At 35.9% G+C, this 15,961-nt stretch overlaps 1 protein-coding gene across 1 annotated transcript in view; it reads right to left on the bottom strand.

The window, feature by feature from the left end:
- The window catches only part of OTOGL (otogelin like), an 84,524-nt gene that overhangs the window by 46,085 nt on the left and 22,478 nt on the right, over positions 1-15,961 (bottom strand). The window contains exons 17-25 of the mRNA XM_072330259.1: positions 14,374-14,551; positions 13,426-13,550; positions 12,115-12,324; positions 11,120-11,285; positions 9,990-10,064; positions 8,804-8,856; positions 7,944-8,106; positions 6,558-6,665; positions 5,205-5,343 (exon numbers count right to left, since the gene is read on the bottom strand). Of these exons, the coding sequence (XP_072186360.1) occupies positions 5,205-5,343; positions 6,558-6,665; positions 7,944-8,106; positions 8,804-8,856; positions 9,990-10,064; positions 11,120-11,285; positions 12,115-12,324; positions 13,426-13,550; positions 14,374-14,551 (1,217 nt within the window). The remainder of the gene's footprint in view (positions 1-5,204; positions 5,344-6,557; positions 6,666-7,943; positions 8,107-8,803; positions 8,857-9,989; positions 10,065-11,119; positions 11,286-12,114; positions 12,325-13,425; positions 13,551-14,373; positions 14,552-15,961) is intronic.

Genomic DNA, 15,961 nt, shown 5'->3' with positions numbered 1-15,961 from the left:
CTGAGGTTTAGTTTCCATGCATTCAGTAACAAAAATACTCATATCCTAAATTAAACTAGAGTAACTATAATGCCCATCTTGCATAGCCCATCCAGCTTCCAGAGTGAGAGGCCATAAAGTGCTAAGCAGCCTCTATGTGTGACTAGCTGGAGCACCCTCTTCCATTTCACTGCTGACAACATATTATACAACTTCCTGGAACAGCTGCAAGATGCTACTTTTTCCTCACCTTTTACTGCTGTATCAGTAGAATGTAGGCATCAACCATCCACAAAAATTTACCCAGCACAGGTGACCTAACTGAGGCAGCCATTCTTAGGGTGATCTGGCTTTTCCAGCAGTCATTGGATTATATTTTAGAATCAGTATAGGCAAAGGGCTGATAATTAGCCCAATAGCAGAAATCCAAGGTGAAAAGGTCACTTTCTTCAAGCTGAGTGGTTGCTACATGGCAGGGTGCTTAGAAAGAGGGTTTAATGTCTGAGCCAAACCATGCTCCTCCAAATTGCCAGCCTTGTGGCAAGAAACTTTGCCCAAGCCTTTCTTGGAAACCTTCCATGCTAATCTGCACAAACTGAAAGAAATCCTTCCTTTGTTGGAGGATAAAAGTGATTCATTCACTGCATAATTTAATGGTCTGAAGAATCAGGTGGTGGAGACAGAAAGGCATGTAGTGGTAACTGAGTCCAAAATCATTGATCTAGAGAAAATGGAACCAGAGCATAAATCCATTGCCAACTGTAATTAAATCTTCCGCTCGCAGATGGGATAGAACAAATGGAAAACAGGTACAACCAATGTTATCTGAGCTCTGAGCTGCCCAATTGAAGACCAGGATTGAAAAGATGTCTCCTGCAGGGATCTGGATACTGACCCTTGCTGTACTTCCAGAGACACTGAAAATAGGGGGCATCCTAGAATGATTTGCTTTAAATTAATGGGACTGATAGAAAGCAAACAGTTGGTGTTTTTGCAACTAGATCAAGGCAATGGTTGCATTAATGGTTGCATTAAAAAGACTTAAAAAGTGGCTTTAAGATGGTGAAGAACACAGACCCTCTGAGCTATTCCTTGAAGACTTCCCCAAATCAGAAAACATATAATTCTGTTTCTTGAAAGAGAATAAGTCTGAGGGGCTCTGAAGTGCAAACATATTGACCGAATACACCTCAGTAGATAACACATTGAACTGCAGGACTGGAAACCACCTTAAAGGCAGAAAGAAGACCAACACATGTATTAGAAAGATAGTAATCCTACTGCAAATGCAACAGGCAAGTGGAAGAATTATATAACAACTACAAATAATACTAATTAAAAGTTTGCTAGAATGTAACCTCACTTTGTTTGGGAAAGAATGCATTATCACTGAAGACAGAAGAAAAGCAGGAAAATGCAAGAAATTAGGGTATTTAAATATTTTTAATCAGGTTGGCATTATTTCATCAATACTGTCTGGGTAAAACAAAGAGTTTACATGATCTAAACTGATAATAGAAAAACTAGTTGGTTTTCTGAGGTTTTCTTGGTGTGTTGTTTTTTCTTTTTCTTCCTCCTTTCAAATTACTCAAGCAGGCTTTAAAATGTTAGAAGCAAATATTGATGTGTTCTCTGTGAATGTCACCTATCCATACAGAAACTTTACTCCTCAGTGTATAAGGTAACTCCTAACTTCTTGCTATCTTGTCGTGAAACATTACTGCCCTAACAATCTTGTTTGCTGCATTAAATAGTTGTGATTAATGTATGTAAATATGTTGAAATAGTTATAAGGGGCTTTTTCATTCACCTACTATTGCCTCAAAAACATCTGAAAGGAGATGTTAAAAACAAAGATTAAAGTTTCATAATTGGCTGAAAGTCAATACTTGATTTTTCCCCCACTGGAGCACAAGAGTTCTTTATTGAAAACATAATAGATAGTAAGGATGACTTCTTTGTTTAATACAGTGACAAATTGAAGGGCTGTTCAGACATATCACATTCAGGGAGGCTAACAGCCAAATGAAACTCTGTGTGCTGGTGAAGTGGATGGAAACAGTGTTTTATCCTGCCACTGGGGACACTGGATCCAAATGATAATTCTTGGACTCAATCCTATGTCAAGGTATTAGTATGTCAATAAATTTATTGTAGTTTTAGTTTTTGTTATTGCACCACTATGGCATCTTTGTTTAGAGTATTAAGATAGCAGAGATGAAATGGTCCAGTTCCCACAGGAAAAAGAAAAAAGAAAAGAAAAGAAAGGAAAATGACTACAGGGAAAAGGACAAAGTTATTACAGTGTTGTATATATGTATATATATACATATATATATATATACACGTATTATTATGATCATGTCAGCTTAAATTTCAGATTTTTGATGAGCCTTTTACATGTTATCCATAAAAATCAAACTCAAAACAGTACTGAAAAATATCAGTAAATTAGTGAATTTTGCACTAGTAACTGTCAGATCAGTGATGCACTGCAATACCTTGCATACATAAGTTTATTTTTAAGCAAGAAATGTGGATATATTGGTTTGTAGGATAAGTAGTGTGGTTTAGGAGACAAGACTTCTCTGGACAGCTCTACCAGGTAAGGCATTTAAACTTTGCAGTTTCATATACTTCACACCTTTCGTCTGCCTTGTCTGTCTGGATAACAGGTCATAAGAAACAAGGCTCTCTAGTACAGCTTCTGTATAAAGAGAAGCTCAAGGGTGATTCATTTTGGCACTACTATGTATAAAACAAAACTGCATGTGGCCAAAATACAGCTTAGGATGATTAGGGAAAGAGAGTCAGGGAACCCTCTGCTCTGCTGAAAGAGCACTTTGCTGACGCTATCATGTCTGCACACATAGTGCATTTTAACTACATCAGTATGTGGTACAACTTCCCATATGTATGTCCTACCACTGTGTTGTAACTGTATGCTTGCAAATAAAACTCTATGTGAAATTAGAGGATGGAGAACACCTTGGATTATCCCTCAGGTTGCCACTAGTAAGATGACAAATACATCTGCCTTTTGTAAAAGTTGAATCCCTGCATATTAATAGGCAATTTAGCACCTATCTTTATGACAGCATGGTCACATTTTTTGCTATTTGCACTGATCTGCATTTTTCATTCTATCATGTAGAGTTTTCTGCTATAAAATGTTCCTAAATTTTTGGTGCTCTGCTTTTGTTTCAGCTGTTCAGACTGCTTCTATACCATCAGCACTCTGTCAGCTCAATCCCCACAAAACCTTTTCAAAGTGGTTTCTGAAGATGTTGAACAGAGCTTTCAGCATAGATCCCCATGGGAAATCTATGAGCTCTCTCAGTTCTTAAAAAAAAAAAAAAAAAAAAAAAAAAGTTATTTTTTCCTATTCAACTTTTCAGATTTAATTCAACTTTTAAAGTACCTTCAGTGTCAACTTACTAGACTGGATTCTATAAAACATTTGTCAAAATCTGTCTCCAAAAGTTTCTAAGTCTGAAAATACTCATGCATTGAACTGATCACCCTTATCCATTTGCTTATCATCTTTACTGAATAACTGAGAAGATTCAACTCATATAACTTTTTTTTTTTTAACAAAAAGAGCTCAATTATTCCCCAGTATCATGTTATTTATCCGTGTTATAATTTCAATTCATTTCCTTCATATGGAAATCAGATGTACTTGTCTATTCCTGCCAAATTCAGTCAAGGAGCCCTTTTAAAATATTTGGTTATGCTCCCATCTTCCATTCCTCTGATTCCAGGATTACACATCACATAGTTCATCAATTCTGTATTTTAGTTCCTTCAAAGCTGCTGGGCATCTGCCCACAATCCCATCTTCTAATTGTTTTTTTTGTTGCCCCTAAAACTTTTCACATTCAAAGATGAGCCCAAAGACATATCATCTCTTCTAGACACTTATGCAATGCTTGATTTGTAATCAACATTCCTTCAATATAAATGAAGTTTTCCATGTACACTAAAGAGAACTGAAAAATTATGAAAAAAATTAAGCCATATTTTTTTATGTTAGCTAAGTATGAAGGAAAAATCTCTGAAAGCTGAAAAACAGATCTATGTAGGCAGCTGTTTCATCACTTAGGTTATCGTGTTCACCTGATGAAAGGACTATATTTGCAGTGTTCCAGATGCCTTAATTATGTGACTGCCAATTTTATTCTTGGACTCCAAATGATCTACACATTTTGCTTTCATATGCTGCAGAGTGGCAGGTGACATTTGATTGTAACAGCAACACATTCAAGTATCACACTAAGGTTTGATGGCATAAGATTTAATAATTGACAATCCAACTTTCTACCTCATCATATAGGTGAGATGATTGCAAACTCTAGTTGCAAACTCTAATTTTTGCATCTTAAAGGAAAAAGGTTTTTACAAGGGTTCAAATATCTTCAAGAGTAAGAGCTACTTCCTGAGACAACCTGCTAACAAATGAGGAGTATGATGTATTCTTATAGAAAAAAAACTGGGACCAATCTGTTTGATTTCACAGCTGTGAATGTTCCACAGAGCTGTACATGAAATGAACTATTTGCAGTAGTTCTTTTTAAGAAAGCACCTTTTTTCTTACGGTTTGACATTTAGGGCTGACAGAAAATGAATATTCTTCTAAACACCTTATTATAAATCAGAACAGATTCTTAGCCTTAATAATAGCAACAATGATAACAAACAATAGCATTGTTAGTAATAAAATATATTTCTTAATGTCAGTAATGGTATTTTTAAACAACAAAAAAAAGGCTAGCTATGTACTGTAAATGTGTGCTCTGAGGAACATTAGCGTGCAGCTGCCAGACAATCTTAATGAAGGATTTCATTGTTCAATTATGAAATCATTGTGTTTGATATGATTATACACATACACTCCAGATCTGATGCAGATCACTTACACCTAGCTGTACAGCAGTTTCTATAGTGTCATTCTTTTCTAATTATAATGAAAGCATGTAGAACAGAAAACATTGATTTCTATAGTTTCCTATAGTTTCCTAGACCACATAGTTACATAATGACACATCAATGGCCCATTTTCAAATGAACAAGCCCAAAATGTCACAAACAAAATCTTCCTTTAGATGCATCTATTTTTTAAAAATGTTTGATTCTATATATTATCTTCTGGTGTTCCAAATATTTGTCCTCTCATGGAAATTTTCATTTGGACCTATGAGCTTATATACAAACAGTCCTCCTACCTTTAGCAGGTAAGCTTGGCAGTCACTGGCGTAATCATACTCCAGGCCATCAAAGGTATAGTAGTGTCGATCTCCATAAACAGTGCACACAGCAGGACAGGGGTAACTGGTGCAATTGAATACCCCTCTCCGACAAACACTGTAAAGAAAAGTAGCAATTGGTATCTTCTTTTTCTTTTTCAGGCCTAGAAGTGCATAGCTATTCTGTGGATTGCCTTTGAAGTTCTTAGTGACAGTGGTAGAAAAGTGTTGTGTGATGCCAGCAGCACATAGATACAGCATGTATTCACAATCAATGAGTGGCAAATCTCAAATATTTTACAACTTATGCAAATATTTCCATCACTTCCTTGAGTATGGCTAAGACTGCGCAAGTGTATACTAAGAGAACATATTCATTAAAAAAAAAAAAGTATTTTTTCTTAAGAAATACTGATAATTTTTCTGAGATGCAAACTACATACATACAGTGCAGAAGACATCCAGTTGCTACCTGTAAGATTTCAGGGCATTAGACAACTGTGGAACAAGCTTAAGAAGTAAATCTTCATACTTGGATGGATTACTTTCCCTGTCAGCTACATTCAGAGAGCAGCTTAAATTTGTTTGAAGGGAGGAGTACAGAAAATACTGACAGCCTTTAGCTGTGCATGTATAAATCTATAAGCTCAATCAATTTGCCAATGAAGTTTAAAAACTATTAGGTCCAACTATCTTTTTTTTTTTTTTTTTTTTTAATAATTCTATATGCACGGAAGTAAACATAGAGAAAGATAGATATATATTTTGGCTACTGAATTACAATGAATGAAAAACTCTTTTGTGTTAATATGAGCCAGGTTCTTCAGAAAAGATGTCAGGAACTATCCTATTTTCTGATATTAATGTTTTTCTTTTATTTCCTTTCTCTTTTTTTATTGTCCATTTCCTTTCCTTATGGTCCCATGTACTGAATATTAAATTCATGCTGCAAGCTACCCAGCTCCCAAGAAGGAGGCAGTTCATCACTGCTATATATTTAATTTCCCTTTTTTGTCCCTGGTTCTCATTCCTGATATTCTATTTCCAAAGATGTGTGGAATCAAACACCTGATCTTGATGACTTTTTAACTGAAGTTACAAAAAAAAAGATACTGAAAAACTGAAGTTATCTTCCGCTTCCTTTTCAGATGAGAAGCTCTGACACAAAAGTTTTTCTACTTTTCCAAGACTTTGACTGAGCTAAATAAAAGATATTTCCCCCAACTATCTTTAACATGCATAAACAATTTTTTATTTTCAACGTACTCAGCGTGTTTTTTATGTAATTTTCACTGTATGACTAGACAAGTATACAAAATATATGCCACTCACCAGGTGTAACAAGGCGTAGCTATCACTTCTCCTGATAGAAATTCCCTATCCTTCCAGGTGCATGGACAACTGTCAGGAATATAACACTTCCCTCTATGCTCAGCCATCCTTTAAAATAAGAGAATTACTTAGATTTAAAAAGTACATTCACATGTACATCAATACATTTCAATAAGCAAACCTAATAATTTTTTCTATGACATCTTGTAAAAATTAATGTACTTTTGTTTTAAAATATATTTATTAACACTAATGCTCTCAAAAGCTAACTCCTTAGTCAAGGCCAAAGTCAAAGAGTCGGAAAAGGTGGCAAGGTGGAAAGTTGAAGTGGCAAGAGATCTCTGGAGATCATCTGATCCAAACCCTCTTCTCAGGCAGGGACACCTAAAGTCTGCTGCCTGGGACCACATCCAGCCAGCTTTTGAATCTTTCCAAAGAGGGAAACAGCTATGCTTGAAATCTGTTCATCACTAGTGTTGAGTCATCTGCAAACATTACAAGTTTCTGGAAGGGGATTTCTAACAGTCTCATTACACTGTGATCTGTGCACAATCAATGTATTGTCAGGGGACCACAAACTACCATCCAGTGAAATAAAATCAAATACTGATTAATAATGGTTACCACTCCACTTGAGATCAAATTGCAGCAATTTGCACAGCATATTTGGGTCTTCACATCTGAAAGTGCTCATAGAAGGTATCAGGAGAGTGGTGGAGGGGTGAGGTGGGGGCTAGGGGGGAGGGGAAAGGAAAATTGGAGTGATAGTAGATGTTCTTAGCTATCTTACTTTGATTTGACCCCTACAGATCTCAGTAGACTGCTTCTGAGCAACAAATCCAAATATGCGAGTAGAGAGAACAAAAACCTTGGCTAAGTTGAAAAGAGAAGACAGATTACAAAAGGGAGGAGTATACAATTGATCCTATACCCCTTCCCTTCTCCCTGCCCCATTAATACAATAAGCCTGACTAGAAATCTGAGTGAGAAAATTACTTGCATAGTAAGCAGGAATACATATATTTACTTTATGGTTTTGTGTCATGTTTGTTTCTATGTTCACATGGTCTATATAATGTGCAAGTGCTAGGGGTCATCACCTGTCCAGACAGGCCAAAATAACAGTTAATAAGACTGTGTGAGCAAGATGGGTAGGTATTTCATGAGATACAGGAATCATGATATCAGGATGGAGAAACTGCGGGACTCGAACTGAGGAAACATGAAGGCGTAGAGCCTCATTCTGATAAGGAGGAAAGGACTCTCAGAGAGATGAAAGCATGCTGGCCTTTTAAACGTGTCTCTGTATTTTCACAAATTTATAGAGCAATAGTATCAAAATTAGAGTCAAACTGTGGAAATATGTATTTAACTGCCCAAGCTTACCCAGGGGGGCAAATACAGCCACTGGCACAGGGTGGTGAGGGGACACAGGAGAAGTTCATGGCAAGGTTTGCACAGGAGATCCCACAGTTCACACCCGCTGCTGGTAATCCAGGCACAGGAGATCTGCAGTCGTAGTAGATTTTTCCTTCAGGGCATACGTGAACTTCAAATGTAAAATGCAGGATAAATGAGATCAGATTATTATTATTCCTGATGTTTTCTGCTTCTTTTAGTTCGTAGTCTTTTTATTTTAATACACATTTTGCATGCTGTATAGTATTTGTAAGAATGCATTCCAAGTAAAAATCTACAGCTTAATCTGTATTACAGAAATATATAATTAATACCTGTTTTAGTGTAATAATAATAATAATAATAATAATAATGCTTGATATTAAATATCTGGATCGATGCACTCTGGATTGGATACACAAACCATTCATAAAGATTAAGTCATCATACTCCAGGCAGACAGGACCTTTACAAACTGAATAGTTTACTGAAATCCCTTCTGAATGCCCTAGAAATTCATTTAAATTTTACTTGTTAAAAATCAAGGTCCTAAAATTTACTAAATACGGATGTCAAGCCTAAGTATAATTATTCCCAAGATAAATCCTGACCTACACCTCACAGATAAAGAGATCAAGTGGCAAGATATTACATATTTTAAACACACACAAAAAGACTTGTGCTCCTAATCTCCTATTTAGAGATGCTGTGACATTGTCCCATTGTCAAAAATTATTATAGTACATTGTCCCAATATCAAAATTATTATAGTACAAGGAAACAAAATATTATTCAGCATCAAAAACTTTCTCTGTGCAACCTTTAGACATGAAAAGACCGTGAGTTACCTGTGTTTTCTGAAGTAGCTTCAATACATTTTACTGTTCCATTCAAGCACTGGCTGGTTAAAAGAAAATCAAACCCATCTTTATTCTAGGGGAAAATGTATGTAGTCACCACATTAAAAAACATAATAGAATTTAACCCAATTTGAAATTATTAAAATCTGAAATACATCCAGCATTTTGATGGTAATTCTGAATGCTGATATGCAATGAGGGCCCAGACTTGGAGTTTAGGTACAACTTAATTACCTAAGTTTCATGAATACAGAAAAGAAGCTGGGTATTTGAGCTTCTCTGGATATTTAGGGATAGGTGGATCAGGATGCTGACTGTGTAACACAAAACCTTATCTCCCTTGGTGAATAGAGAAGGAAACAGCATGTAAATTGTGTGTTGCAGAGAAGGCAGAATGCACAGCTTTATTGCTTTGCTAATAAAATGCAGAATTGCAGAAAGACACATTTGTTTTAAAAATCTCATTAAAAACAACAACAACAACAACAACAACAAAAACAGAGTATAGAAATGGTAGAAAATGAAGCTCCTACACTAATTTCTTCAGTTGAATGGCTACAAAGCTGCAGATGTAACAATTATATATTATATACTACTATATTTTATATATTACAAGACTCATCAAGAGCCAGCCTTGACACTTGGGTTGCAGATATGTTTCTAAGTAGCAGATTAAGAGTATTCCTTGTAAAGTGAACACATTTGACTGGGAAACCTGGGAGGTTTCTCCACTTCTCTCACTGAGGTCAGGATTCCATCACAAATTAATAATACAAAAGGACACAAACGTAGATCTCAGCAAGTCTTTGTTTGAAAGATTTCCTAAAATAGAATCCCGCTGCTTATTCCTGTCTCATTTTGCGATCATAATGTCTATGAACAGCACTGCAACCTTGATGCACTTTATTTTAAGATACTCTTTAGCTCCTTGTGGATAGAATCTTCCTGGTATTCCCTTTTTAAAATAAGTGAGTATGCAATACAATTTATGTTAAGCTACCTATCACTAAGTGTGTAATATAAGCAAGATCTTGATACAACAGATCTACATTATATGTGAAAAAAATCTCAAGTCTCTTGAGATCTCAAGAAAGATGTTACTCAAAAAACACTACTCAAAAGAGATGTTGAGTAGCATACACAGAAGATAAAACCCTTGGATAATCAAACCTACCAGGAACCTGTTGGCAAGGGAAGGATTTCTCCAGGCTGTAGGACTTTGCCCTTGTGATGACAATGACAGGCAGATCTGCCAAAAGAACATTCACACATATAGATTCAAAAGCAAAATGAAATGTGATTTAAGGGCAATCAATTTATCAGTCTATTATGATAAGAAAACCTAACCCAGCCTCCTTGAAGTCCCCTTTAACGTAACTATTCTCTTCCCTTTTAATTTGTACTTATATTTACAACATCCTTCTAATATTCTAGCTGTACTGAAGTCAGTGGAAATATTGCCATCATCTTCAATAAAAACAGACTTTTCCTCAGTCTCCATATTATTTATTTGCTATTTTTGTACATTACAGTCTTACAAGACAGATTTTCTTCCTGGATATGGGAGTAGTATGGCAACATTTAGTTCCTGACCAAAGTAATGGGAAAGAGGAATTATCATAGCAAAATCTATTACCCTTGTTCTTGATAATAGCCAAATGCAGTAGAGTAGAAACAGAACTCCCAAAAACCCATGCAGTAATATGGACTTGGTTACCTCACCCTCTTCAATCAGTTAAAGCAGTTATTATTCCTACAGCATAAGCTTTAATGAGCTTTAATGATCATTCCAACTATGTTGCAATTAACAGCAATAACTGAATAATCTTGAAATTCATATAAATATTGATTTTAGTTTTTACTCAGTACTTGAAATCAGTAGCTACCTACAGTAGTAAGATATAAACAGTAGGTACAAAATTACAGAGAATATTTCCTTTCATTGACCTTTTCCATCTATTTAACTGAGAGTTTTTGCATTGTGAGACAGAAAAAATACTCCCAACCACTTTCACCATAATATCCATCACTTTATGGATTGGTATTGTGTACACCCCCTTCTTTTTTTTTTTTTTTTTTTTTTTTTTTTTTTTTTTTTTTTTTCCTAAGTGCTAAAAGCAAGCTTTTCAGGCAAAAATTCTTTCCAGGTTTTTAAACTATTCATCACCATTCTGTACAGCAGTGCGACATATCTTCTCTGAAGTGTAGTCTACATATTGAGGGAAATAGCAGAAAATCTATTTTCAGCCTTGCTGGAAAGAGAAAGATGTGCCCATACATGTATTCTATTTTCAGATGACTTACATTGACACACAAAAGTTGACTGACTCTTCGAAGTATTTCCCATCAGGACAATTACAGCCTTCCGCACAGTCATCACCACAGATATTTGCCATAGAAAGCGAAGCACAGGAGTGTTTACAAAAAGAAGAGCACTGATGATAGAGCATACCACTGTGACACATCACAGCTGGAGAAAAGAGAGAGGGAGAGAGAAGAGCAAACAACATATTGTTAAAACATGAAAGATAAAAAAATAAGACAATATATTGTAGGAGATCAAGGCAGCAATGCAAAATGATCTTTTGCTGTTCTGGAATGAGTTGAAATACGTAACAAAAATCTACTGTTCTACTCATTCCTAAAATTAAAAATGTTCAGAATGGCCTTAATGTTAGAAAAAATCCTTCGCTGGGTGTAGGCAGGGTCTATTTTCTGTTTCTGCATAAATGTGTGAGTGGTGTGTGTTTATTTATATCCTTATTCAGACTTTCAAGAGAGGAAAAATTGCCCAGTCAAAATTAAGGCATTACCCTATAACCTAGAATTTCCTTGTTTTAGTCCCTTCTGTGCCATATATGCTATATGTCTTGTTATTCATATCCCTGCCTACTATGCTCTGCATGCCCCAGAGTGCCCCTTCCAGCCTGTATCACCTTCCCTTGGGGAACAGCCTTGATTCTGTTGCTCCATGATGCTAATAGCACTAACTATAGCCACGCTGACCACTGTAGCCTAATGTGGGCTTCCATATGACTTACTTAGAGCCTCAAGGTTAGAAATTTAAGCTCCTTCTGTAGCCAACAGAAGGAACAGGCACCTCTGTGAGAAAGCCCAGGGTCTCCAGCTCATATGCCTAACATAAAGGCTACTAGCATTCTCCTCTGAGCGTGTCATTTGCCCTTAACACAACTCTAGCTTCCACAAAAAAGACATTAATGGCTGCATTCTGTTAAGCCGATTACATCTCTAAAATTTTACGTTTTCAAAAAAGTCTCCATTCTGGAGACATCACTCACCACAGTAAGAAATATGAGATCTGAAGTCCACAGCAATGCCATGCTTGCCACAGACATAAGCATAGTGTGCGAGAGAGTTACACATACAGCTGCTGCCACATTTGCAGGCATCAAAGCGACACAGTTGGTAGTATAATCCTGGACTGATGTAGGCATGACAGGGAGCAAAGACTTCTTCATTGATGATATCACAGTAAGCTGCATATCCAACTAAGAGAAGTTGACATTGTTTTATACAGATCCACATTAATATAGCAAATACTCGAATAGCACAGACATAAACACAAATACACAAAAACACAACAGGCCTGAAATCTTGATTGTGCTGGCTCAGCACAGGTGGTACCATGGAACAGTACCACACAGCCAAAGAATGTTATTTCAAGAATGACAGGAAAATGAAGGGTAGAAGAGACTCCAGAAGGCCATCTAGCTTATCCTCCTGCTCTAAGAAGCTTACATATATGTCAAACACCATCCACACTGAGGAACCACAAATCTGAAGGAAAATCATGAAGTATCTTGGAGAGAGCTAACTTGGCTGAGATGTACTGCTTTAGAAGATAGCCAATGCTGAAGACACAAAAAGCCTTATAGTGGGCCAGATTCTCAAAGGTTTACGGTTATTCTGGGCTCACTCCCACAGGCTCTAAGCATGGCCAAATCCCGCATCCTTATTTCTGAAACATTAAAAATTCTGCCAGAGTTGGCAACCAATCTCTGCTCATTGTCTTCATTAATTGAAAAGAATAGCAGCGCAGAGAAAGGGGACAGTGAAAGTTGAACACAAAACTTGGGCATGTCAACAAGCCAAAAATAAACCTTTAGTCAAGAATTTGGTTTATGGGGGAGAGCACAGACGGAGGATTAAAAAAAAAAGCATTAAAATAAAGTTTAGATAATCACAGAGAAGACACAGACAGGACTTCTGATCTGAACTCTGTCTAGGAGAGACTTTGCCCCATGTACTTTCATGCAGCAAAAATATTATTCAGTCCCCTTAGCTGGAAGAATTTGCAAGACTACAGAGTGTTCTGCTTAACATTCTTTACACATTCTTGACAGCAAAAACGTAAGACTTGCAGCCAGCATGCAAAGCATTAAATGTTCACCTAAATTATTTTAGTTTCCAGACTGAGTGAGTAGGAACTAAAATATCTTTACTAAGATATAAGAAGAAAATAAAGAGTGTGCATATAAATCAAAATATAAAGCATATATTAATTAATGACAATATGAAACTCATTCACAGAGAAAAAAAACAAAACAAACATAACAAAACGATGCAAATAATTCCATATGAACACATACTGTTTTGCTGATTAATGTTGCAGGGATCAACTACAGGAACATTGATAGGCACAGAACAAGCTGAGGAAACCTTCCATGCATTGGCATGAAGTTGCGGGGTCCCTTCTATCATCCCTGCTGGAGAACTGAAAAGGAAAATATCAACACTGCAAACATGCTTCTGACCTTCTGAACTACACATGTGAGGACACAGGTAAATCAAAAAGCCTTAGATGCATAAATAATCAACATGTCACAATAATTCTGTCTGTGAGGTACAAAAGTACAGAGGGCGTGTGAAGCTTTTTCCTCCATATTTTATTCATGCTGAAATACTCTAAACACTCAAAGTCTGTGATCCCTTACACTTAATGCAATAAACAAAATCGGTTTTAGGAGGCATTAATGAGAGAACAATCTGGCCTTTGTTCAGTGGACTGTAAAAATCTGATGTGTTAGCTTATTTCAGTACTCTAGAAGGTTGCATTTTGATGCTGTTTTTCACTAAATATTTAAAAATTATTTATTATTGCTAGAAAAGTTTCATGATATAATAGCTTGAAGAACTTTGGAGGAAATTAAGTCAAAGAATAAGGAAAGTGTACCCTTCTAGTTAAACTATTCCTGTGGTTAAGAATTACATTTTCCCACTAACTCAATTAGGTAAGGATGTTGATTCTCATCCACTCATTTTTCAGTGCTCATTTATTTGCTCTGATGATGATGGAGCAATAGGGAGGAAAAAGAGTGCATTCAAAGAATATTGTGGTCCTATAGTCAATACATTAAATGGTTTAGAATGACTTATCAAAATTTATGAGTTCCACATTTAAGTGGCTAAAGTTCTAACTAAGAGATTCTAAATGGATTAGTTTAATAATAAACAAATTGATGAAATGAAAATATCAGGTTCAACAAGACTTTTCACTTGTTATTACACACAGTTTAAATATACTGTATGCAGCTTACAGAAAATCATCTCTTAAATTCCCATTGTAAGTTCCACATAGTCCCAACGTCCTTCTCTTCCAGTTGGTGTCAACTTGAACATAGATTCTCTCTCCATCTTTTGCAAACAGAATCTTCAAACCAAAAGTAGTTTTTAGTTGAACAAACAAAGAAGATATATTCTGAATTTCAATAGCTCCTGCAAGTATCAAAAGAAAAAGAAAAGCAGTCATTGAAACTTTGACATTTTATCCATTTGTCCTTTAAATAAAACACATTTGGAAAACTCAAAAATAAAATGACAAAATTTGCACTACCTGTAGCCAAATAACCTCCCAAATTTTCCATCTAAAATTATAAGACCACAGATCTTTTTCATTACCAACACAAATCAGGTACTGAAACTACTGTCAACAGAAAAGTCTCACCATTCTGTATCAGTGAGTTATCCAGAGACCATTTATATTTCTTCTTTTTTTCCTCTTTACAAAAATATAACACATGCAACAGCATGACTCTAGCAGCAAGAAGACACAATAAGATACGACTTGTTTCTTAGCCTCCATTGATGTTGAAAGATTAATTAATAGATGTCTGTAAAGTTCATTGCTATCTTCAAATAGAAGGTTCTCTTACTACTATTGAGATGACATCAGTATATCTCCTTCCCTACACTGTATGTGAACTAAGGCCCTAGCTAATTCCCAGCTTTCCTTCCCACCAAATACATGATGAAATGAAATGGAAATTTCACAGTCACAGCACTCATGTGCTACACACTGTTGGTCTACTTGCAGCTTCAGACTTTAATCAGGTCTGTCTTCACTCTCAGTCTCTACACACATACAGATACACAAACAGTGAAGATAAAATGCTCACGTAAGCTTCAAAACATTGTAAACTGATAAGGCTTAATAGATAAACCCATTATCAAGAACACTATACCAAAATATTTGTCATAGATGATATTTGTTGTATACTCTGATGAGATCAGTAGGGACTGATTCAAAAGATATAAAATGAAATTACCAGCAAAAGTATGAAGCAGAACTTTCAACATAATTAAAACTGAGCTTTGAAGCTATGCTTTAGGAAGCTGCAAATGCCAAAAGCAAAACTATGTCTAGAAAGATCCAGTGAAGAAAAAAACTAGCTGCAGTCACAAACTCAGGATTCCCTAAGCTCCAGATTGCCAGGGGCTCAGAAAGGAACGGTGAAATACTACTTTACTATTAGAGAAAAGACTAAAAATCCAGTGAGAATCTATTACTAGAGAGAGATTAAACATTGCTTTATCATTTCCACCTTCAGAGCTTGATTTTGTAGCTTCCTTTCAAGGTCTATTTCTTACTAGCCTTATAAAAATTGTGATGTAACCTTCCTGAACTCACAAGTCAAGACTGAAAGTGACAAAGACCCTTTGAGTGCATGGACTCTGTTCCATGTAATTTATTACAAAATACATCAGTTAAGTTTGATCTGAACATCAATATCAAGATGACTTTAAACTTCTTCACCTCTTTTTCTTTTTTCTTCCTCCCTCTCCCCTAAACAGAGGAAAAACAGATGAGTGGAATTCCTGTGCACTTAGCAAGATAAGAAATGCAAA

The sequence above is a fragment of the Excalfactoria chinensis genome, chromosome 1 (genome assembly GCF_039878825.1).
Source record: "Excalfactoria chinensis isolate bCotChi1 chromosome 1, bCotChi1.hap2, whole genome shotgun sequence".
Lineage (NCBI taxonomy): Eukaryota > Metazoa > Chordata > Aves > Galliformes > Phasianidae > Excalfactoria > Excalfactoria chinensis.
Note: the sequence above shows the minus strand (reverse complement) of the source record. Positions and strands in the feature narration are given on the sequence as shown.